Raw genomic sequence first — 25,665 nt, forward strand, 5'->3', positions numbered from 1 at the left:
GAATTCAGGCACAAGACAAGATGTGACTGAAAAATCTGGAGACTACTTAACCATTAAAAAAAAAAAATTACAACAAAAGATACACTGTCACCCTCCCATACCCATCTTCACTTCTCACACACTTCTTCCCTCATTCTTGCCGCTTTCTGCAGCAGTTCTGGAGGCTCTCTTTCGTGTGTTTAATTATGTTGTCACGGTTGCCTCGATATCCTGAACTGACGAAAACGTTTCCTTATACGGTCATTTTGACTCTGAGGAAAAGCACAGTGCCAGATAAGGCACATAAGGACTTAACTGTCAGGTTCTATGAACCCATCTTTCCACAGGACAGCACCCAGCAGCGGCATCAGTGGTTTTCAATCATGCCTTCTGAAGACATTCATGTGAGAGGACTCCCGAGCTGCTGCAGACAGTGGTAAGGATGGTAGACATGTGTGTTGGGGAGAAGGGGGAATGCACACTGTGATGGGGTTCATGACCACGTGTCTTCCACTGCAATTAGAAAAAGGAAACATTCACCATTTGTGCCCATACCACGTGGGACCTTTCAGAACCGCTGAATGGCAGGTGTGCTAACAGCAGACACTGGTGTGGAGGGCACATGCAGTTAGAGCTAACACAGGATGCGCTTAGTCACACCTGTGACAGTCACAATTGTCAGTGGACATGCACAACTATTTTATATGTAAAGAAAGGCACAGGAATGTGCTGACATGCCAACAATGGGCCAATCCATGTCGCAGGTGTGTGTATGCTCACTGGACACTCAAACGTTATGGTAATTTCAGCTGCAGGCCATGTCAGCTGCAACCCTGTGGCTGTCACCTTCTCAGTGGGGTGGCTCCAAAGGCACGGCTGCACCACCTCGGCACAGGAAACCAGCACTGCTCAGGAGCAGGTGAACTCACACCACCACTGGCCAGATGTGCTGAGCAGCTGCTGGCATCTCTCCCAAACTGGAAGACGAGTGCACCTGGGTGATCACAAACAGCAGTCCAGGAGGAAGTGAAAACTGGGGAACCCACTCCACAGTTGGACTGCTCACAGAAACCAAGATGAAGAAAGGCCACGAGACGCTCACCGGGACCCTGGAGCCAAAGCCGTGCAAAGGAGGTCTAGGACTCACAGGTAACTGCTGGCTTAAAAAATGAAAACAGACCAGCAGGGAACTCGCTGAAACATTCTGCAACTCAGCCGGAAGGGCCAGGAAAGGCAAGCCTGCCTTTAAACAACATCTCCGTAAAAACACAGGAGCTCACACTTGTTAACTTCAGGTCCCTCACTTGGTTAGCTACGAGAGCACACACTATCACACTGATCCTGCAGGAAAGGCCCACAGAGCAGAGGCATCAAAGCATCACGCAACCTTGCAAACTCAGTGAAAAGAAGAGCAGAGGATGGAAGAGAGGGGGAACAGAAAGTAAAATAAGGCAGTTGTTTGTAAATCAAAAATTAAAACACACACAACAGAAAGGACAGGCCGCTTGGCCCTCCAGTTCTCCTCCTCCTCCACTCACACCACTCAGCCACTCCACCCTCCCGTCCTCCCCACCCCCACTGCCAGCCTGCAGCACCCCGTCTGCCTTGCAGGCCCTGTCTGAGCAACCAGGAGCCCCCATAGCTGTCTCCCCACAGTGCTCTCCTCCTTTCAGCAGGGGTGCAGAGAGGCTGCCGGATCTGCTTCCCCAGTCTGGACAATGTCCCACTGTCACCCCCCCTCCCAGTTCTTCCTCCTCCCACATCACTACCAAGCCTTTGTCTGCACCTTGCCACGTCTGGAAGTGGGTGTCATGCGTTTCTCTCTCCACAGCCAGAGCAAATGAAACCCCAACAGTCCAGCAGTCAAGAGTGGAGAGTGGACACGTGACCTGAAATGACATGGCCCGGAACATGGACTCTGCCGCTCCGCAGATGTGAGGGTGGTGCAGTGATTTAAGCGGCCCTCCCTTGCTGAGGATGCACATTCAAGTATTGGGGGGAGGAACATGATTGGAATACACTTCGTATTTCATTTCAGAAACCAATTAGAGGTGCGGAGACAGCTCAGCGGCACAGTGCCGCCAGGCAGGTGTGAGGTTTGAATCCAAGCACCTCCCCCCCAACCCTGCCAAGTTGTTCAGCCAAAAAATATACAGTTGAAAATAACACAGCAAAATGTTAGAAGTTATTTAATCTAGGTAATGGTCACATGACTACACACAGTACAACTTCTCTTCTGTATGACTACAATTTCTTCATAAGTATATAAATATTTACTGCTTTGCTATCAATCTAAAAGTTCTGATGTCTCTGAACTCTGGTTCTAACACATGTGTTACTGCTACATAAATACAGGTGCACACACAAAGTAACCACTTTTTGCACCTACAGATATCACTTGTATTCCCCAGTGTACGCTGTCTTTCTTTTAAATAACAGAAGACAATATACAAGTCCCCAAATGGGAAGAAATGAGGCACAATCATCCAACTGAGAGGGTCTGGCAGAGCTGTGCTCTCGGTGGGTCGGTGCCCAGGGCACCAGAGACAGACGAGTCCATGTTCTGTAGTAGTAATTAAGTTAAAGATACTGGCACATGGCCAGTGGCACCTGCAAGCTGTGGCCTGTTAGAACCAGTCTTCCTGTCAAACCCTCTCTCAGCCCAGTAGCACCAAGAGCTCCAGGCCTCCCTGGGAGCCACAGGGGCCACTCAGGCTCAGGGGCTCACACTTGCTCACAGTCCTTGGGGACATTGTAACCCCATGTGCAGGATGGCGGAGGTCCCTGCAGAAGCTCTTCTGGAGACACAGGGCACCTGACCTCTCTGGCCCCAGCCCTGGCAGCCTTGGCTTCCTTAATCAGCTTCTCTCAAAAGCTGCCCACTCAAGAGCTTGCCAAGCTCTCCATTCCCTGCTCAGATCTGCCAGCTTTGCTCTGCTGTGGAAAAACACTTCAGTGAGATAAGATCTTTCTCGGGATGATCTCCTAAGCCTTGGCCTCCCAAAACACACAGTAACCACAAACACAGTTCTCCAATGCGATGGAGAGCAGTGAACTTGGCCTACAAATTTATACCAGGAGGTTGCTTCAAATAAGGTAGTTATTATATAGAGTAAGTAGCCAGAGCTGTGGAGGGAACCCTATTTCACATGTGATTTTCATGGGAGATGTTTAGAAATACAAGAAAAGAAAAACCTGAAGGCAGAGAAAGTGCTAGGTCTTCAGCAGCCCTCCCATGATGTCACTCACACACATCTGTACGCACAGTGAGAACCTAAGTACCAGGATAGGCGGAGGTGGAGCCATCCAAGCCAAAGGAATGTGGCGGGAAGGGACTGTGAATGGGGGTGGGTGGGGGTGGCCTCTGAGGCCCTGAAAAAGCTGCCAGGCCCCAGAAGGAGCTGCCATGGCCCTGCCATTGCCCTCAAGCTTGGACTGCAGATACCGTGTTTCTCCTCTATATCAAGGCCAGTCCACTCCCACCGAGTTTGTCAACTGCAACAGAGGGAACAGAAAGTCTACCATGATCTGAAACAAGAATTTCTTCTCTTTGAGGCAACCTATAGGGAGAATTACCACTCCCACTAGGAAATAGTCAATCCTCACCCGAAACAAAACAAAACTGTTTGTGTTAGCCGGTGCCCCATGAATGGCTCCGCAGATGCTTCCACAAGACACAGCCAGGTGTGTCTATGCTGCAGGCTGGGTTTGTGTGTTCCAGGAGACCCTGCTCAGTATGAGAACCAGACTCGGGACATGGATCCAGGGAGGGGAACCTGACAACTAAAGGCTGAAGCCACTGCCCTGCACTCTGCCTTGAGGCTGTTCATGCCCGGAGCCCTCAGCCTCCTATTCACACTGAGGAAAACCAGAGCCAGGGGTTGGGATGCGGGGGTGAGTGTGGATCTTTATGTTTTAAGTTCTACCTCGATATTCCTTATATTAACCTTTAATGTTTATGTGGAATTTAACACGTCAAAGTACTTAGGTCTTGTGAGGGGTAAATGCCACACTGAAAGGAGCTGCTACACACACAGCTGAGGTTCAGTGTTCGGCTGGGCACAAGAATAGGAAACAAAAAACACTGCTCTTTCCAAGAAAAAATAGAATACATTTACTGTTAGGTACACAACACTTTAGAACATGGCTACCTTGCACATACATTGCACACTCAGTGTGAACTCAAAAAACTACTGGCAAGAAGGAAAAAGAACAAAAAAGATGTGAATTTTAAACCAAGTAAGTCATGGAATGAAGCTAACTGTCCTGGTAAACATGCTTTTTAAAATTATGTTTTTAGGTTTTAACCACAGCCCTGGTAAATTCCAAAGCCACCTGACTATATTGGTAGACTCCTCACGCTGAGGTACCGAGGACTCCCGGCCCAGGAGAAGCTAGGTCAGGAATGCAATCTCTATTAATCAGATGTCCCAGCTGGGCAGGGGCTCGCAGCTGTTAACTTGATCAATGACTTACCTAAATGTCATCTCTACTGATTCGCTTATAAATTACCAGCAAGTGAGACTAATGTACAGGTGCTAATTTATTTAAACTGTTCTCTGCAGTTCTACATAGCTTTATAAACTGCATCTGGCACCTAATGTTAGCTGTCAGTTGTACTTAGGCATGCCTGTCCTAACGACTCTGTTCATTAGAAGTGAGCACAAATTATGAAATATCGTGAAAAATGATACATCAAATGGAATGGGCACAGCAAATCAATTAGAGAAATTTCATACAGCATATTCACACTTAAGGAACAAAACCTTCTGCTTTCAGATGAGGTCTACAGTACCAATTAAAAAGTAATTGGTATACTTCAGCATGTTATATATCAATTTATTGGTTTTTTTCCTGAAATTAGAGTAATGTAGAACTTAACTTTTAATTCTCGAAATGCAGGCATTAGTAAATGCAAGCGCAAGTCTGCATCCATATTTAACGTAAGTGAAATACCTGCAATCTACAATTTATAACTTCCACATGCTTCACTCAAAAGGAAAATGTAAACAGGGAGGGCCCTCAGTGTTCCTGTGTTTGCTGGAAAAACATCCTTTGGGCCCTGTGAAGAGTGAGAAACCGAGCCACCCTGACCCACTGGGCAGCCGCCGTGGTACCCCAGTGTCAGGAGCCCCACAGCCGCCCTCCGCCTGGTGGGGTAGGGCCTCCCCGGCCTGCTGGCCTGCCAGTACTCCCAACCAGTGCTCACCCACAGCCTCTGCCCAAACTTCTCTCCCTTCCTCACGGAACCTGTCCCGATCTGCACCTACCAACAGACTTCCCCACCCTAAGGAGCACTGGCACCACCAGAGAGAATTTCCGTGCACCCACTGGCACCAGGCAGGAACCTGGAACGGAGCAGTGGAGGGCTGCTTCCAAACAGTCAGTGCGTGGTCAGAGCCTTACTGCCCAGCGCCTCTGAGCTGCTCCTTCTCATCAGAGAGGATCTGGCTTCCTCTCCCAGGGTATACAGGAAAAACTCTTTGCTCTTCTCATTGGAACAGGGAGCCTGTATTTGCAAATGCCCAATTTCCTTTTAATTTGCAATTATAGTAACTAAAATATTTTCAAATATATTTAATTGCAAAACAGGCATACAATACTATGGCCTTAATAATACATCTTTGAAATGATGTAACTTTAACATAAGTACCAATGGACACAGCAGAATTATTTCTATGAAATCACAGTACCAGCCAAAGGTTCTTAGTTACTGACTTCCATCAGCACTATTTAAAAAGCCTCCTTACAAACGCTAGCACAAAAGTAAAATGGTTTAATTTTCACAAATACACGCACAATTCAGTGAGGCCAGATTTCTATCTCCTCAGCTCCCTGAAATAAAGCTGTGCACCAAGAAATCAAGGTGCAAGATGCAGTGAACGCCGAGGGAGTGGATGGGCTGTGGGCTGCCTGAGCAGGAGGCACCAGGCCAAGTCACCCACCTAATGGGTTCAGCTGTGCAGAGGCGACACAGCCACAAGGCACCGGCCAGAGGCAGCACAGAGCGCTCCAAGTGGGAAGCGGCTCCCACTGGCACAGGCAGGGTGAACCCATGCTCAGTGCTGCTGCAAAGAAGCTGGGAGGCCAGCTTGGCTTGGGAAATGTCACCCCCAAAACGAACCCATGCACGTGCAGAAAGCAGTCTTTGGGTACCAAACGATCTCACATAACTTCGAAACCCTCAATAAAAACCTACTGGCCGTAGTTTGGAAGGAATTCAGGCAGGGAGTGCATAAGGCTCCTTGGTATCTCTCTCCTTCTCTCTCTCTCTCTCTCTCTCTCTCTCTCTCTCTCTCTCACACACACACACACACACACACACACACACGCATGCACACACCCGTGCGCAAACGCATGCACACATGGGTTTTCAGGTTGTGGTGGTTATTTTCATTATACATAACAATGAAAAATAACTTACTTTTATCTGGAAAATTCACTTTAATATCCCCACCATACTAAAAGGATAACTATGGTATCTAGTTTTAATTTATATATTAAAAAGACAAACACATTCTAAAAGAACAGTGTGACTTCTACACACGTGACAGCAACTACAATGAAAGTTCACGTATTTTCTTGATTTTGGGTGAATTATTTTTTAATAACTGAGCATTTTTCCAGCATGGAAATGCTAAGTCATACCCATCAGCTACAAGGTTTCAAAGTTTATATATAAGGCAAAACCTCTTACAAAAATAACAATGTCAAAAACAATTATATCATGAATAGACTCTAATGCTCTGGTAATAATCATCACCGGAAATCCAATTAATACAGTGCAGCAGTTAACAGGTCCAAAACTTGAGGCTCTGGGGAGCCCACAGGTCACGCGTGGCAGAATCATGGCAGCTGTGTGGGGAGAGTGGCCAACACTCTCATCCACGGGGCCTTGCTGTGTGCCCTGTCATCTGCAGGAGAAGCAGCCACCTCCCCTGAAGATCAGGCGACAGTGAACCCATGCACTCAGCGGCACCTTAGATGACCATCCCAGCCCCATCTCGGGCTGCACAAAGATGTGTGTGACAAAGGGAGTTAGAGTGCCTAGGAGTGACCCAGACAGGGGCGGCTGTGTTTGTCACCTCTGACAGCACTGCAGGAACCTCCTGATCCTTATTCCATCCTGAGTGGGCGTCTCAGAGTCATAAACACCCAGTGACAAAGCTGTGACCAGCTAGCTGGCCAGTGACACTGCGAGGACTCTCCTAATCCAGGTCCTGCCTCCCCCACCACATCACTCCAAGTATGAGGCACTTCATCAAAAAATACACCAGTAAGAAGGTTCTGCATTGGCATTCACAGAAGTTCAACTTCCTTGTGAAGTTTATCTATTTTAAAGGAGGAACTATTTTTCATGTAAGTCATGATTCCTCGGGCTGGAGATTTAGCTCAGCAGCATAAGCGCCTGCCTTACAAGTAGGCAGTCATGAGTTCAATCCCTGGTACCAATAAAAAGGAAAAAGACAAAAAAAAAAAAAAAAAAGTCATGATTCCTCCACTGCCTCAAGGCAAAGAAGACTTTTAGTACATTAAATACAATGACAGTAACGCCACGAAGTCACTTCCAACATGTATATACCATGCACACACACACACACACACACACACACGCACACACACACACACAGTTCAGACAAACGAAACAGTTGTCACCACTCACACAATGAGGCCATCTTTTCCCTGGGAAACAATTCCACACTTTGAGAACCTGAACTATAGTATAGTGCTAAAACTTGATGTGTTTGTTAAGCTGTAGGGTCCTTTTCGATCTCTCATAATACAGTATTACGAGACCACTTCAGATAGACACCAGCATGTCAGTTGCCAATACCTGGACATTTTAGTATATGAAAAAGTTATTTAAACCCTAAGTAATTTTGTCTAAATACATTTCATAAGTGGCTTTTGCTCTTGTACTACAGCAACTGAACAGTACAGAAAAACCAGTTGCAAAACTATATAAAAATAACTAACGGTTTTATCCGAAACAATGCACTTAACTTACCTATGTGAAAATTACTGTGAGAAGAGACTTTTAATTAGGTAATTGAATTAAATTACAGGCCATGTTTACTGTGTAAATTAAATCCTCACCAAAATTATTTTAACACTGCACACTAACACTCCAAGTAAACAGCCAAGCAGTGAGCTAGTCTCTCCAAATAGAACGCCTTTTTAATATGTGCAGCATGGGACCATCTCATCTTCAGACAAGACTCAGGGGCTGCCGAGCGCTTCTTCCCCCTAAAAGCTAAGCAAGCCTAGGTTCACCCTGGCTGTGCAGCAGGGCCATGGTGGCAATCTCAGGACACGAAGTTTCATGCTGCGATGGAAAAAATGTTCTCAAATTATACTCTGGTCAAGGTTACCTGACTTGGGAACACACTACAAGCCAATAAAGTGTGTTCTTTAAATGTTATGTGAATTATATCTGAACAAAGGAGCTACCAAAGGATAGGAAACAGCAAAAGAAGCTGTCTCAGGAGACAAGGTCTAGGGAAAAGGAGATTACATTGCATTTAAAAAAGAAAATCTGTCGTGCGACTGCTAAAACACGAGTCTATCTCTAAAGGGCACCTAAGATTAAACAGGGAAGGAGAAAATCTTGTCTCATCTCTGACCTTTTCTTCAGTTCTTAAAATAATGTATTTTTTGATTAAGTAGATACTGGTTACTTTTTGTTCAATTCTTCTTTGGGGGGAAAAAAATCACTAGTTCTTGAGTATGCAGCTATGTTAGTTAAAAATTATGCAATACCTCCAAGGTGCTGCCATGTGCCTAGGCCTGTGACACAAGGGGCACACGAGCACTACCTCTCCACTCTGTGTACTTCTGTGTTTAAATGGTGCTCGGCCTCCTTTACTCAAGACAGGGAGCACAGATCACAGTACCCTGGACAAAACCAAAGCACTGCAGAACTACAATTTCCTCGGTCCCACCCAGGTTACGATGAAAAATGAGGTCAGCAGCCATGAGGTTTGCAATTCCCAACACCCTGGACGCAGGAGGGCAGTGAGGAATCCAACTGAGACAAAAACATTGGTCTGGGCCCACGAGACACTTCAGCACCATTTACAAACAGGAATGATGTACGAAAAGATGGGAATTGAAGAAAAATGTGTAAAATCATAACATGATTACAGATAATAATATAATCAGCCTTCATTTTCTGTGGGTTCTGCCGCTATGGATTCAATTACCCTAAGTGGAAAATATTAAAAAATAAATCACATTTATATTAAATCCATACGGGCTATTTTTCTTGTCATTATTCCTAATACAGCATAATAAGTACTTTTACAGCAATTATACTACCTCAGGGCCTATCATTCAGAGAGATTTAAGGTATCTGGGGGAATGCATCCAGGCTATCTGTAGGAACAGGTTACATGTGAAGACGCCATCGTTTTATGGAAGATGTGGATCCCCACGTAGGCATAGGAAGCCAATGGCCCAGGGACGTTGTACCTGATGAGCCCTAGGTATACCGATGGCCCTGTGAGACTCCTGAGTGCGAGCACACAAACAGTAGGACATCTGCATGTGTTTCTCGGACACATCGCTAGACACACACTGATATACTCGAAATCATATAAAATGTTAAGTCTCCAGGAAGATGCTACTTGTCAGTAAGTGTAAAATACCATGGGACATAAGTGTTGTGGTTTAAAAACCAGAGCAAGCTTCAAAGCTGTTAAGGTTCCTCTGCTGCATACTCTGCTCTGTCTAGCAAAGCAGTGTTAACACTTTTACTACATGCAGAGATAAAATAATTCAAGAGGGGACCAAGAGCAGAACCCCGAGTCATGCTGTCACAGCACCTAGACATGCCCTCATTCTGCAAAGTCACACTTTAGCTCATGAGATAAAAACTCTGAGTCTGGGCCAGGGGTTCAGCTCAGCGGCACAACTATCTACTTGTCAAGCATGAGGTCACGAGTCTGATCTCCAGGACCAAAATACCCAAAAATCAAACAAAAAAATCCCCACGGGTCTCAGTCTCCATGGGGAACTCCCTACAGCCTTGGCTCTGCCGTCCTCACCATCTGTTTCACCATTTAGAGTGGAAGGAGGTCCCACAGTATGGCCATTTCTCAGGGGGCTCCTGTGAGCTCGAATCAAGGACAGGATCCACTTCTCATTAAACTTGGGGACTTGCCTGACTTTATGATGCTTTGAATAAGAACGGCATCTCTCTGAGCATCATGGTTCCAATGTGCAATAAATACAGTGGCATTTTTCCTTATTCTGAAGCTTGATTAAATTCATAAGGGTTTATGCTGAAGAAAAGTGTGTCCAACAGCCAAAGCTCCCCAGCAACTACCTCCCGGCCAGTGTGAACTATACTTACGTCAACGTCCTCTTGCGTGAAAGTCTCTGGGTCCTCCCCCATCATGTTGGCCAAGTGTCTTTTCCCTATGTTGAACTCTTCAACCTGCTTTTTAATAAAGTCTTCTGTGTACGGCTCATGTCTGGAGGCAGGAACATTTTTCTTTGTTGTTACAACTGTAGTACGAATTAGCCTTGATAGCTATCAGGAAATATAAAAGGAAAGAAAAGACTGGATATTAAATGGTGCTCTAGCAGGTTGTCCCTAAATAAAGCCGGGTATTCACACAGTTATCTTCTTTACTATGGTACTTGGAGGACAGGTCAAAACCAAAGTTCAGAAGCTGTTGTCTGCTCAAAAGCTCACTGACCAACAGGTTAACCTACTGTAGTAGTGCCGCAGTGCATTCGTGTCAAAACGACCTGCAAGGGACACGACAGACCCTAGAGTGGACACTAGTTGGCCAACAGCAGCAGGCTGTGACACTCACCAAGGGGAGCGGAGGAAGAAGCCCCTTCCTCAGGAGGAGGCAAACACATCTGCAGGTCAGAACACCCAAGGCAGTGGGCAGGGACCTCGGCACCGACCCTCACACAGCGGGCACTTGGCATGCCAGAGGGAGAAGGACAGCTGTGGACTTCAAATAGGTGCCTCAGATGGGACTTTACTCCCTGGTCCTTGTAGGACAGACAAGCAGACAAGGTAAAGACAGGATGCCAAAACTGTTTTACTAAATGCTGTGAAGAGTTCTTGCTAATTTGGTTCCACATGCAAGTAGAAATAAAAGTTGTATCTTTTCAAAGCATCAGTCCCTGTATCACACTTATCACACTTATCACACTTGCTGTGAAGTCACTTTTGCTGTCACACAAGGAGTTTCCTTCTGAAGCATTAACATTTTGCCTTCAATAGAGGGTGTTAAAAGAATCAGAGAAAAAATTTTAAACAATATTCTACTGCAGCTGGATTTAACCAGACAGCTCTTTCTGGTCCTGGCTTTGCTAAGATCTCATCTTGCCCTGACAGTTCTGAACACTCTGAAAGCAATGGTCAGGCTTTCACACTGCCCTCAGTCATCTGCTCCCCTCCCTTGTGACGAACATAACATCACTCACACCCCATCAGCCCACTGCTCCCACATCTTTCCCCACTCCTTGGGTCACCTTTACAGTAATTCATCACTACAGTTACTGTAGATATAACTTAAAAATACAGGGAAAATATTACAATATCCAGTGAATGACAAAAATTAAAATACAAATTAACAAATTGAAAGAAGTTTCCTCTAACTGTTACCAGATAAGAAAGGGCAGGTAAAAACTCCAGGGGGCCAGGTGTGGTGGTGCACGCCTCTAGCACTTTGAGAGGCTGAGGCAGAAGGATCACAAGTTCGAGCCCAGTTTGAGCAACTCAAGCTACTTAAGAGACCTTATCTAAATAAAATAAAATAAATTAAAATATCCCTACATGTTCCGGTTTATTTCTCCTCAGGAGCAACACAGGCGTTTCTCCTTATTCAGTGTCACTAATCCAGGGCCGTACTGTTGCCCGTGTTTCGAGCAGACAGTGAGCAGGGAGGACCCCAGTGCAGGGTGCCGCTGAGGCACATAGGTCCTGTCTCACTTCCAGGGCTGTGGAGCTCCGCCTGCCCTGCCCCTCAGTTACTGTGCTCACCCCTTCTGCTGTCTCAGCCACACAGTGCTGTGGCTGCACTGGGAAAATGCAGGGCACAATCTTTGGTGCCTCCAGGTTTCCCGGCTGCAGGAGCCCTGGGTGATCCCATGGGTAAAGGCGCCCTGCTCCTTTATAGCTGCAGCTCTCTCTACACCATGCCCCGGCCAGTGCCATGCACACCAACCCTCTTCCCCAGCCATGTCACCCGTCTCAGGTCTCTTAACGCTTTACAAGGCTTGTTCCTGCTTTATCTGCCCCCCGCCCCCCTGTTTGCTCTGAACACAGAAGGCTGCTTCCTACATTCAAAATGAACAGTGAGTGCTCTTCTGCCTCAGAGATAGAGGCAAAGGCAAGGCTGAAAAGTAACCATCACATGGAGAGGCCACACTCCCGCGTACTCCGTGTCAGAGGAGTGTGCTGCTGGCTGTGTAAGTCACAGGCCAGGCTGTTTTCTCCCCAGGTGAAGCAAACGATTCATAATCTAAGCCAAACCAGGTTCAAGCAAATCCTGGATATACTCTCCTAGGTCACTAACGCCACACTGTCCACCTGAGTCACCAACCTACCCCAGGGAGAAGGACTGAGCCTCCCAGCATCAGTGGCTCCATTCTGCAAAATAAATTCTAGAGAGGAGCAAGATCTAGAGGCCAGCATGACTTCAACCTGGGAAATGTGGGTTTGAGATGTCCAATGGAGTGTGGGCCACAGGCCTAGGTGCTCCCCTCCTACCTGTGTGACTCTCAGGACAGGAAGCTACTGCAGGGGAGTTCCAAGGAGACAGAGATCTCTGCTGCCCAAAGAGACAGTAACTTGCAGCAAGGTGCAGTGGCAGACAGAAAGACAGTTACTGCAGTTTCTCCGGGAAGTAGGAGTGAGACGGCCCACCGAGTGGACGCGGGAAACAGGAGTGAGACGGCCCACCGAGTGGACAAGTGCTCAGTGTGATAAACTGGACACTTCCTGTTCAAAGAGCAATGATAGGAAGTTTAAAATGTAGACAGAAAGGCTGAAAGAAAAAAACTAGAAAAAATGTAAGTAACCATTCATACTGGATATAAGCTACAACACTACAAAAGAAACTCATATACCACCTAGTATTTTGTCAATGATCTTTTCCTTTCCTTTGGAGTTCCTTAGTAGGTTTCAGTGGTATATCTGATACACTGTTTGGTTCCAGAAGTTACACCCTAGGGTAGATTGTTTCTTTCAGTGCTACAAGGTTTCCAAACTCCCATGACATAATTTTTACCAGGAATTCAGTTCTGTTGAAACACTGTAACACTGAAATATTATAACCCTTTCAGCACCTAATTAAATCTCTCTAGAATATTTCCCCCCTTGCTTTTCATTTAAATTGTATGACATAGAACTCTAGTCTGTGATCTGACCCAAGTTTGAAAGCCTGGAGCTCAATGGAGTGTGGTGCAGCGTTTCCTTCAGGAAGGAAGTGGAGACCAATGTCCAAAGTTGGTGGCCAAGACCACAGCTCCTCCAAAGAATAAAAGGGGAAGCTTCCTTCTTTCCCTTGTTATTCCACCCAGGCTCCACCCCTATTGGCTGGTGCCACACATATCCTGGTAGGTCTTCCCTCCTCACTGTGCAGACTACACATGCCAATCATCTGCCAGGTAACTCTCACAAGTTGACGAGTCACAATTAATGATCACAGGGCTTTTTAAATTTTTTTCTATCAAAGTTCTAAATTATTCCAGCAAGGAACTGATACAAAAATATTTATATTCAAAGAAGTTCATCGCGGTGCTAGTACAATCTACTATGTTCATGAGGTTGATAGTATGCACAACACAGATCTTTAGACAAAATCCTAAGACTTCTTGGAAAGAATTTCTTTGCCACTGTGAAGAACAATCCCTAACAAAATTTTCTACATGTTTTATTTCCAAACAGAAAGAGAGGAGAGCAAATTCTTCCCCAGACAGTGTTTCCGGAACAGTACAGCTACAATGGGACAGATTTGTTTCCTGCTGAAGACAACCAGTGGGTCACACACATATGATTTCAAACAAGCAGGCTGCCAAGGAAGCAGACACGTCCTGCCAGCAATGCTACCCGAACTGGCCGCAGACAGTGGTAACTTTAATGGAGTATTAGGAAGTTTCTTGTTAGTTTAATTGGATCGAAATGGAACAAAGAAGAATATGCTTCTAACTGGAATAGGAAAAGAAGAAAAACTACTATGAGGAATCTTTTAAAAGGCAAAGACTGAAGTCAGATTAGAGAATCTGCATAGAAAAAGCAATGAGAGGACTCGCGAGAGTGACTGCGGTAACCTTTTTTTTTTTTTTTTTAATTTTATATAAGGAGGAAAAAAAAACTGGAAAAAGAGTACAAGTCATACAAGATTTCAGAAAGAATAAACAGTAGGAAATCACTAGTTAACAGATTACATATCGTTATCTTAGAAATAGTTGTTCAAGCCACAAAACCAAAGCATACAAAGTGGACTCTCAAACAGTGAGAATGCAAACAGTTTTGTTCAGTGATCCAACAAAACTCAGTAATATGGTTATTTAGCCTATACACTTAAATATATATGCAGTTATATCCTTTAGAGCACTTTCTTTTCCTTTCTTTTGTACAATGACAATTACACATTTTGGGTTTTATTATTTCCACAGTTCTTATTACTTTTTTTTTTGAAGAGAGTAAAACCAAATGTGACATAACAGAACAGAGTCGATCAAATCAAAAGGATGGACATAATAGATAATGTAAAAACAAAATATAAGGTGATCAACAATGACTGCGGTAACCTTTCTGAGCAGACTCCGACTCACGCACAGCACAGTTGTGCAAGCCAAGGCAGCTGCTTTGGCTCACCTGTGTTCTTAGGAAGGTGGTTGCTAGAGGTCTCCAGGACACTTGAAAGCAGGCCAGGTGCATGGATACCAGCAGCTGAAGGGCTAGAAGCCCGTGGCCCAAGCAGGCACAGGGCAGCCAGAATGCTGTCCAAGTGAGACAGTCTCTACCTGCAGCGTCCCCATACTCCAGACCTCAAGCAGGGACAGTCTCCTGGGCTACCTGGATGAGGGGCCCATGTTAAAATATTCCCTTGTGGAATATTTGATGGGAAAGAACCAATTCCTCTGGAGGAGACTGGGGTGCCATCATGAGGGAAGACATGCTAGGTTAAACAACCTAGGAAGATCATTTCATCATTGATAGTCATCAGCAAACTTAAAAATTAAGACAATACTCATCAATCAAATAAAATGAACAGACTTTGCTTGACTCGTGGCTGAAATGAGCCAATTATCAAAAATTATTTTTTGGACAATCAGGAAAATTTGAACTGGGAATGAGAAATAGATGATATGAATTACTATTCATTCTGTTAGATATGGTAGTGGCAAGGAAGCTACGTCTTTTAAAAAATCTGTTTAGAGATATGTATTTAAGTACAAGTAAAATACAAATATCTTGAATTTGCAATGACCAACTTGGTGAAGGCAGAGAGAACATGACTGACAAAGCAGTAACTGTTGATGCTTGCTGACAGATACACAGGATTTGTTACACTCTATTTTTGTATGTACTTGATATTTTTCATAGTGAAATTCTAAAAATTAAACTACAAGTTCATTTAACAAGTTTGAGCAACTTCGATGGGCCGGCCCTGTACTAGATTTTAAGACAAATCATTATAAAGCAGAACTGAGGGGTGTTAAAATGAGAACTGCCATGATGAGTTAAGGAAACACGAAAAACGAGAGGTGAAGTACTCTTGAAGCTACACATCCTATCTGGCAAAAGAATAACAGAACAAGTGTGACGTACACCTATAGGGACATGCATATACACGCACACACGCAGGAATTTTTCACAAGCGTTTTCAGTTTGGGGGTTTTGGAGACAGGGTATTGCTCTACTGCGCAGACTACTCTGGAATTGCTGGGCTCACAAGCTCATGCTATCCTCCTGCCTCTGCCCCTGCCTGCTGTGCCTTGGGCGGGTATGGTGCTGACGAGGAAGTGAGCACCGAGTTCCCTGCAGACGCTGCTATAGTTGGCGTTCGCCAGGGATGCAGAGGCTTTGGGCTGTGCTATTCTTACCCTGAGGAGTTTACAGATCAACTGCAGGACAGAGCCCTGAGTATCAGACACTGAGACAGTAACACAAGAGGCACCTGAGGGTCTTCTACTGTCACCCATACTTCAAGAGGACTCTAGTATTGCTCTGTACCTGAGGCTGATGCCCTTGTGTGACCCCTTCCTCCCAAGTGCAGGCAGACTCTAGTGACTTGATTCTGATAAGCAGACTACAATTAAAAAGATAATGATACTTCTGAGATTCAGTTCTAGAAAACTGTCCACCCACTTGTTCACTCTTTCTTGACCAAACTGACAGAAAGCAGATGTGGTGAGCTGCCCTCCAAAGGGGTCTGGTTTCCAACAGAGGGTGGCTGCTGATCCGCAAAGATCTAAATCGTGCTAAGAGCACAACTGGGACAATGTGGAAGTGGTGGCCCCCAACACGGCCAACACTGGGCTTCTGCTGTAGGAAACTTTGGGCAAGAGGACTTGACAAGGTCCTCAAACTCTGATTCCTACTGTCTGTTGTTTTAAGCTGCTAAATTTCAAGGTACTTTATTATGCATCGATGAATAAGGAATGCAGTCACTATCCTAATTACAGTTATGAAGCAAAATAGAACAAAATTCGCTCATTTTGTTCTAGAAGGAAAAAAATATCAGGCTCTCTTTAAGTGAGAAATTTATAAATTGCTCCATAAGGAAAACAAAGATTTTAATGTAGAGCCATTTTCATAATTAAAGCAAGGAGCACTAGAATCTATCTTTGTTAGGACAGGTTAAACTCTCAAAGGGAGCAACTTATCTGCCAAAGAAGTTTTCATTTTCATTGTTAACAAACTTAGAAAATATATATGTATACAGACACACACACACACACACCACACATTACCTGGGAGGGAGCATAAGTAATTTATAGAGCTGAATAAAGTACCTAATGCAAATACAACTTAATTTTAATTTTTCAAAGCATTTTTTAGCCATTTATCAAAAAATTAAGGCATTACTGTAAACCTAAGGGAGGCTGGGATAAATATAGGATGTTCTAACCTCCAAAAGTTCAGGAGAAATGAAAAGATAACTTTAGACAGCAGAAATGTGCTTACAATGAAACCAAAATATGTCACTTATTATTCTTCGCTGGGATCTGGTCCAAACCAACAAAGACATATTGGTTAGGTAAAATTGGAAAGGTGAGGCATGAAGAGAGTGCTTAGTGAAACTAAAAATTAAGAAGCTCAGTGGGGTTTGGTGGTGCAAGCCTGTATTCCCAGCACTTGGCAGGAGGATCATTTTGAGTTCAAAACCAGTCTGGACTACAAAGTCAGCACAAGGCAGCTGAACTGCATAGCAAGATAATGTGTCTCAAAGGCACACACACACACACACACACACACACACACACTTGCCCTCCTACCAGTATTTCGTAGCAGTATTTCTCAAAATACGGAAAAAATTTTGGTCTACTGCTTTTTCCTATTATAAAAATCAGAAATATATAGAAAGCTGAGTATTTGTCTATTAAGTTGCACTGATAAACAATTAAAGAATTCATGGGTAGCTCTTGTAGAACTCCAGGAAAGGGAACTGTCCAGTGCTCACAGTGGAATGCTATCTTCATTTATGACAAGTAAAGAAACTGCAGTACTTTTGCACAGCAAAGCTGATCCTACTCGACTCCTGCCACTTTCTAGTTCCACTTGTCACCAGGGAAACCAAGGGGAAAGCTAAATGTACCTTCTAGCTTCACTTGCTTTTGTCACTACCAGTTGAGGTGACGAAGTACCAAGCAATGTGCTCCATTAGTTTGCCACAGGGACCACAGTGCTAACAGCTGCCCAGACCGTTTTTTGGGACCTTGGAGGTAACTCAAATAGTTGGAACCACCCACCCTTCCTCTGGGCCTATGCAAATGTGTGATGGGTGGCCTAGCTTGTGACATCAGAAGGCCGAAACACCATGCTTGGAGCAAGCTGACACTGCCATCTCCTGAACGTGGATCCAGAAGGAGCCCCGTGATTGATGAGGTACAACTAAGCCACCCACGCCTCGCGCCACCTGCTTCTTTCCCAGAAGAACCCCCATGTTCTACCCTCAGGAAGGCAGATCTGAGACTTGCTCTCCCGTACTCACGCTGCCTGGTGAATCAACTCTTACTGAAACTCGTTTCAGTGACCCGTAGGATACGCGCGGGGCAAAACACGCCCAGCCCAGGACCATCACGGTGCCACCGAGTCTCACGGCCCGCGGCAGCCCGCTTCCCCCCAACCTGGACTCCGCTCCACACCCAGGCCCCCACTCGCGCAGTCGGCAGCGGTTTGCCTGAACGTCCACCGCGGCACCCAGGATCTCGGGTCCCGGTCTGAGCACACGCGAGCCGCCAGGGACCGCACGACCGCGGCCTCCAGCTCTCTCGGGCCTTACCTGGGGTGCGGCTCCTGCCTGCAGGCCGGCCGCCGAAGCTCCCCAAGGCCCCTTGCTCCGGGCGAGGATGACCCGACTCCCGAGGAACAGCCGGCAGGAAACCACCGCGCCGAGGGACGCACAGGGCGCCGCCATGTTGGCTGAGGGACACCCGGGAGGGCGGGGCGAGGGTGCAGCACTGCGCAGGCGCTGACGCGTGCTGTGCCCCCGAGGCTGTCGGGAGGAGTCAAGGCGTGTCTCGCGGCTAGGCGCATCTTGCCGCTCATTGGCTAAAAGTGTACCTGACCCATCCCTGGGCGGGGTCACAGAAGCAGGGGATTTAGCGGATGTCTTTGGGCGCGTTTTCCACACACCTGGTTCCAGTTGTCAAGTCTCTTGGACCTTGACGTCTACGCGGCTTTCTGACCAGCCCTTTCTTCCATGCCCGCTGCTGTACCGCCAGTCGTCTGTGGACCTGGCGGTTCGGCGGAGACTACCAACCACACTTCCCTCCCTCCGCATCCTCTCGCACCTGCTGCAGTCCTCGCTTGCGTCCGGTGGCTCTGGGGCCGCGAGGACTCGCGCCCGCCCTCGCACACTGAGATCGCTTCCACGGACTACCCTCGCTGCTCAGCGTCCAGGTCGAGACCAGCTCCAGCACCTGGCGCACTCTCACGCGGTGTCACTCTAGCCCGAGGACCAGCACCCAGAGTCCTGGTGCTTACCACCAAATCACATCCAGTAATCCACTCCTGAAGGCTTCCAAGCCTGAAGTATCAGTAAAATAAATCCAGAAAGTCTGAGATTGTGCAAAGTGATCGCGCAAACATACGCCACGGATAACATCATTGTCTTACAAAACAAAACATTGATCATGAAAAAAGAAACAGCATAATTTCATAATAAATATTAGGGCTTTAAATGGAATGCATCTAGTTGTATGAAAAGCTCCCCAACTTGTTTTCATTGTTATGTTTTAAATGAATGAAAAGTCCATGCGAAACTGGCAGAGGTCCATGAACTAGCATTTGGGAGCCCAGATTTCATAGCTCACTAAAATGGATGCCTTATATCAGTGCCTATATATTGCAGAATTTCTAAAAATGTATGTGTTAATAGTGGAAATTTAACTGACTAGAAAACAATCAAATATAGGGAAGCAGAATTAATATTATTACAAATAATTTATGTTGAAACATAAACTACTGATAATAGCGTTAAAAGTGGAGAATTTTTCTTTCATTATTTTTAAAACCTTGTTACATTCTTCTGTTAGAATGTGTTGAAGTTCTGCAAGCAAAGGGAAAATAAAGGGTCGCACACACCAAGGGGTCAGCACAATGGCTGCTGCAGGTCAGCTTATTAAGCAAGTAGCTTTTATTGGGATAAACAAGGAAACTCAAGTTGCGCATGCTCAAATTATGTAACTTGTTTACTTCTTGACCTTACAGGACTTCGTGTTTTTACCTTGGGGTGGGGATGATGTGTCAAGGCCTGTACTTTTCTCATAACATTGTCCACCGAATGTGTCCAGACAAAATGGAGTCAGTGTGGCCTCTCTACAAGAATGCAGTAAAGGGGCTGGGAATTTAGCTCAGCATAAGCATAAGCGCCTGCCTTGCAAGCAGGCAGTTGTGAGTTTGATCCCAGGTACCGATAAAAAGGAAAAAGACCAAAAAAAAAAAAAAAAAAAAAAATTCAGTAAAGCAAATGTAGCACGTTTCTCACTTGGGGAGGGGCACCACTTACACTATGCATTAAATCTCCTGGAGAGCCATTGAGTCAGGGGAAAGAGTGCTACAGGTTAACACTGAGCACTTAATTTGGAGAGGAAAAGATTGGAGTGTGCTAAGATACATTTAAAATATTTTATAAATGTAGTTCCTCAAATGGCTGAAGCTTTGTTTCCTTTTATTTTTCTTTCCTTTTTTGAGCACCTATTACATCATAACCATCAGTCATGACATCAGTAAGACAGAATCACATGTAAGTTGAGTCCCGGTTCTGCAGTCAATTTGCAAACACCAAGAAAGTCCAAATAATGAACTAACAGCAAGTGTTGCTAAGATGAGGCATACCAGTAAATGCCAGTAGGACTGTAAATTAATGCAGCTCGCATGAAATAAATCAACTAATCAGTGACCTGCTAAAGTCAAGGCAAAGACACTCAAAAATACAGTCAGCTGCATTTCTAAGGATATTACACTGCAGCAGGAGACAAGTATAAGAATGTTCACAGCAACTGAGGATTTAGTTCAGTGGCATAAGCGCCTGCCAGGCAAAGGCGAGGTCATGAGTTCGATCCCTGGTACAAAAAAAGGGAAGAATGTCCACAGCAACATGTTTTGTATAAAAAAAATTAACCTTTCTGTTGGCAGAAGGATGGATAAAGGAGGATCATAGAGCAATGACAGCAAAGGAACCGCAACACCCATAGGGATACGGAGAGGGATCGCCCAGTGGAAAAAAGATAGGATACGCATGTGCACACACAGTGTGATTGCGCCATGTAAAGTTGAAACATGGGAAAACTGAGCAAGACGTTGCCGAAGGGTTTATTCCTCAGGTAGTAAAAGCATAAAGGAAAGCAAGACAAAGGTAAGCACATGATTTAGGGTAATGAATACACATGGGAGGAGGGCAAGGGGCAGCATGGACAAGATGGGGCGGAGACAACTTGGTGTATGGCTGTTAGAGCAGTCCCGTGAGTACACGCATGGTACTGGTAGGAAAACACCACGTGGTGTGTGGAGGCCACTCCTCCTCCAGTGCCAGCCGGAGGGAAAGACTTGCGTAGAAAGAGAAGGAAGAGGAAGTGTTGGCGGATACGCTTGGATCTGAGTCATAAAAGGTGGCCAGCATCATTCTGGCTCTTCTCTCCTGAAAGGCCCTTTCTGAAGGGAGTGGACGTCCATCCCCCAGCAGAGCCTTACTAGCCTCCACATCTCAACCATCACCTTAGGAGTCACGGAGCCAGCACCCAGCACGGTGAGTTTACACTGAGAGTGTGACTGATGGAGGGCTCATGAGCATGGGATTGCCAGAGATGCAAATCTCTGGGGACTCCGCTGTAGGCCCACTGTACAGAGGCCCAAGGCTCAGCATAACGCCCTGCAGGTGACTCGAGATCCCTCCATGCTGTAGCATGGGTCAGAATCCCTTTCTAATGTTTGCCTAATATTCCTCTGTATGCATGGCCTGGTGTGGTTTATTCACTCATCCCCTGATGGACAGTTCGCCTAGTCCAACCGTTTATGTATTGTGAATAATTCCGCTGTGAATGGGTGTCTAAATACCTGTTCAAGTCTCTGCTTTCACTTGATGAGGGTATATGAAGTGGTGTTTAGGAAAATGGTAAAGGCTTCAATTAGAAAAATTACAGCAAAAGACATTTCTCATTAAACGCCCTCTAAATCCGCTCCCTCACTTTGGGCACACTTAGCCCCGTGATCTTGTCACTTTCTGCAGCAGTGGAGCCCTCCTTCCTGAGTGTATGTGGGTTGTCATGGCTGCCTCTGTGTCCTTAACTTAAAAGCATTTACTTAGTCATTTGGATTTTGGGGATGGTTCCAGGCCTGGTGGATAAGGTTCATGCGGAAAGACTGTGATGTTTTTATGAGTCTGCCTTTACATCGGTGGCACTTGGTAGCCGTGTTCACTGTGATTTTGGTCACACATCCTAAAGATACTCATGAAAGAGGATTTCCAGAACTGCTTTAGAAAACAGCAAGAATAAAAAAAAGTAGAAATGATAAAGGGATCAGTGAGCTCCGTTCTGTTCTGGGCGGGGCAGGGGGAATGTGGGGGACCAATGGCAACATGACCTTAACTGTAGTTTGCTTCTTTATTTAAGCAACCACCCTGTCGTTGAGACACAGCCTGTGCACTTAGAAATGCAATTTCAGATTTGTTTCTTTTTAATATAGACAGATTTTTAACTTAATTCACACAGGCAGGTGCCCAGAACACAAAATGGAAGTGATATTCAAATCCACAACTTGGAAAGTCTCTAGTTATGAAGACCACTCCCAGTTAGGTAAATTGTATACTTGATGTAAGAATATGAATCACAAAATTCACCGAAGTGGCAAAATATTTAGAAAGTAATTTCAGTATACATTGCTATATAGCAAGCTTCTATAACCATTTAAGAACAAAATCTTTCTCAGCCCAGATGTAAATCTATCTTTTGGAGATGCATACATTTCACCATATTAATTGAATTTTAATAAATAACAAATAGAACAAGTATCTTCTGTGATTCTTTTTTCACTGCTCAGTGCAGACCCAATTCCTCCACATCTGCTCCTTACCTAGGAGCTGTCAATTATGTTCGCTGTGAAATTGACAATGCACCTAGGGAGCTGTCAGTCACTGCTGTTGTGCTGCTTCAAGCATCATTTCTCCAGGCAAAGTTAACAAAAATAAAACAGATTTATGTGGAACATAAAGGTGGATCAACCGCACCATTCACTGTGCATTGAAAATATCTTCAAACAAGGTCCGGGCCAGGGACCATGTGGGCAGGGCCTGCTCTTCCTTCTCGGCATCTGCAATTTCTTCACGTAGATTTTGACATCTTTACGAAGTGCTTGTAGACCATGAAATCAGTTACTGCAGAAGGTTGATGGGATTCAAAGTGTTTCCTCTATTTGAAATAATACTAAGCCTTATCTTTTCTTTTGTGATGCTGGGACCAAACCCCAGGCCGTGTGCAAGCTGTTCAAGGATTCTGCCGCTGAGCTGTACCCCGGGCCTGATGAATGCCCCTTTCAACCATCCTGAGTAAGGAGTTGGGCTCCACTGGGCAAATAACGAGTGCAGGAAAAGATGAGCTAGCAAAAGAGCACTGAATGGCCAAGGCTATGGGCTGGATACAGTCAGGGTACTAGGACCATGAGAATTTTAAAAAGAGAGAGAGAGAGAGAAGAAAATGAACAATGAATAATATAATTGAAACCAATAAAGTCACTAAGACTATGGTGCAAATAAATACATTAATAATTGAATTTCAGAAAACTAGAACCCAGGTAAAACTCCGTGAGGCATTAAAAGATTATTTTGGGACAAATAGAGGAAGGGCCACTTTACACAGCAGAGAAATAGCTGAAAAGCAGAGCTTGTAAGAAGTCAACAGATGTAGCCTGAAAATGCAAAGTAGTCCACAGTCGTGACCCAAACCTGGAACCTGAGAAGTGTTCTGCAATTGTGATTTTCATTTTGAACTTTCTCAGGCAGCAAAGGAAGCACAGGATGGGGATTTTAAGGGACCATGGAGCCAATCAGAAATACTGTACCAAAGGAAATTACACTGCTACAACCACTGTGGAAATCAGTGTGTAGAGTCCTTTAAAAACCAGAATTAGGGTTCCCATTCAACCTAGTTATTTCCTTTCTGGATATCTTCCACAAATAATTTTTAAAAAATCATACCAAAGAGATATACGTGCATGTTTATAGCAGTGCAATTTGTAATAGCCAGATCTTGGAAACAACCTGTTGTGGTCAACTTAACACCAGCTGAATTAAATCAGCATGGTGCTGAGCATAGATGCTCCACCTGAGGAAAGTTGCCAGCGTGAATAGAGACTTGCAGAAGAAGAGTGAGGCATTGTGGGTTTCTCTAAGTGTTGCTGTTTGAGCTGTTGGTTCTCCAGTGTGAGTTCAACCATTGTTATCAGAGGAGCTCAGGACCTTGTTGGTGAGAGTGGCTGTGATTCACTTTGGGGGAGCTCTGATCCTTACATCAAGCATTGTTTCCTGGCTCCAGAGGTGAAGATGTGTGCTGCTTAATCTCCAAGACAAACTCATCATGTTGGATTTCTGGCATGTACTCAACTGTTCTTATCTGTTGGAGGAACTCAGGATCTCTGTCACTGAGGATGGCTGTGGTACTTTTCAGGGCAGCTCTGGTTCTTATTTTGAGCATGACTTCTTGGTTCTAGTGTAGAACCCTCAACCCACCAGCACAGCTCCTTCACCCCACTGGCATGGACTTTCTGGCTTCCACCACTGACCTTTGAGCCTTCCCAGCACAGATCTGTAAAACAGACTGGCATGAGTCCTTCTCGAGGGCTCTAGGCCTCCCATTAGACTCATGAGAGGCATTGTCATGGGCCCTAGACTTTCATCTGGACTCATGCAGGACATTGCTATGGAATCCAGGCCCTTGGCTGAATGTTCTGGGTCTTTAGTGTTGTGGACAGATTTGCTGCACTTTCTGAGTTTAACTCTGGGTGACCATCATAAAATAATATTGTAAATTCTGTTTCTGTCTTGATTCTAATTGTTCTTCTCATGACCCCTGACTGCAACACAACCATCAACTGAGGAATGCATAAAAAAGATGTGGTATTTTTATATGATGGGGTATTTCTCAGCCATATTAGAAGGATAAACTGGAGCCTTTTATAGGTAAATGGATGCAACTTGAGATCACACACAGTAGTGAAATAAATAAGACACATGTGTAAACATCAAGAAAAGGGAATTACAATGATTAGGTGTGCACGTGCATACTGACACACACATTATACACAACTCTTCACCAGTGAAGGGCATCCACAGATCTATGAGGAGGGAGGAAGGACACACTGGGCAGGGACAGTGCGGGTCCCAGGAGCGATGTGTTATAGTCTGGGGCTGGGTCCTTAGGACGTGATCCGCAGTGTGCACCTGCAGTCATCAGGTGACCGGTTAGAGTGCAGGGTGCGGGTTTTTGAGGGTCAGGGATACAGCGCAGGATCGACAGTGCTGTTCCCTGAGGGTGAAATTTGTGGAAGTGTGAAAAGTGAAACATCAGAGGCTCAGTCCTGGGCCCAATGTACAATATTATTGTATCTTCGAGACACTCAAAAGTTTTTAGTAAGGGTTTCCTGGAAGGGACAAGCAGTATTGTAACCTTGGGTACCTTTGATTGATTCCTGAAGCTGCAGTTTTCTTAAAAATACAATTTTAAGATTATGATTTTCCTTGTGCTTCTGTTTATCTTTCCTGCCAACGACTTCCCATGAAGGCTACACATGTGCCTTTGATAGGTGCTTCCTGCTGCAGACAGAGCCCAGAGTGCCGTGGCTTTGCTTACACAGCAAAGACTATTCATGCCGAGGCTGTGGGGCCTGAAGGATTCTTCCAGAGAAAAGGATTTGGAGCCATGGAAGGTGCTCCTGACATCCCCACTGCTTCTGCTGCCCAGCTAGAAAATTGAATGTTAGTGTTTTCAGGA

General features: G+C 45.2%; 1 protein-coding gene across 2 annotated transcripts in view; it reads right to left on the reverse strand.

The window, feature by feature from the left end:
* The window catches only part of Mrps9 (mitochondrial ribosomal protein S9), a 45,114-nt gene extending 26,470 nt beyond the window's left edge, over window positions 1–18,644 (reverse strand). For both annotated transcript variants that reach the window (XM_003471741.5, XM_063229743.1), the window contains exons 1-2: window positions 18,462–18,644; window positions 10,334–10,513 (exon numbers count right to left, since the gene is read on the reverse strand). In XM_003471741.5, coding sequence (XP_003471789.2) covers window positions 10,334–10,513; window positions 18,462–18,596 — 315 coding nt within the window. In that variant the 5' untranslated portion in view covers window positions 18,597–18,644. The remainder of the gene's footprint in view (window positions 1–10,333; window positions 10,514–18,461) is intronic.
* Window positions 18,645–25,665: the final 7,021 nt, after the last annotated feature.

This window comes from Cavia porcellus, unplaced genomic scaffold (genome assembly GCF_034190915.1).
Source record: "Cavia porcellus strain 051 isolate PalLab524CR breed Dunkin Hartley unplaced genomic scaffold, mCavPor4.1 scaffold_18, whole genome shotgun sequence".
NCBI lineage: Eukaryota > Metazoa > Chordata > Mammalia > Rodentia > Caviidae > Cavia > Cavia porcellus.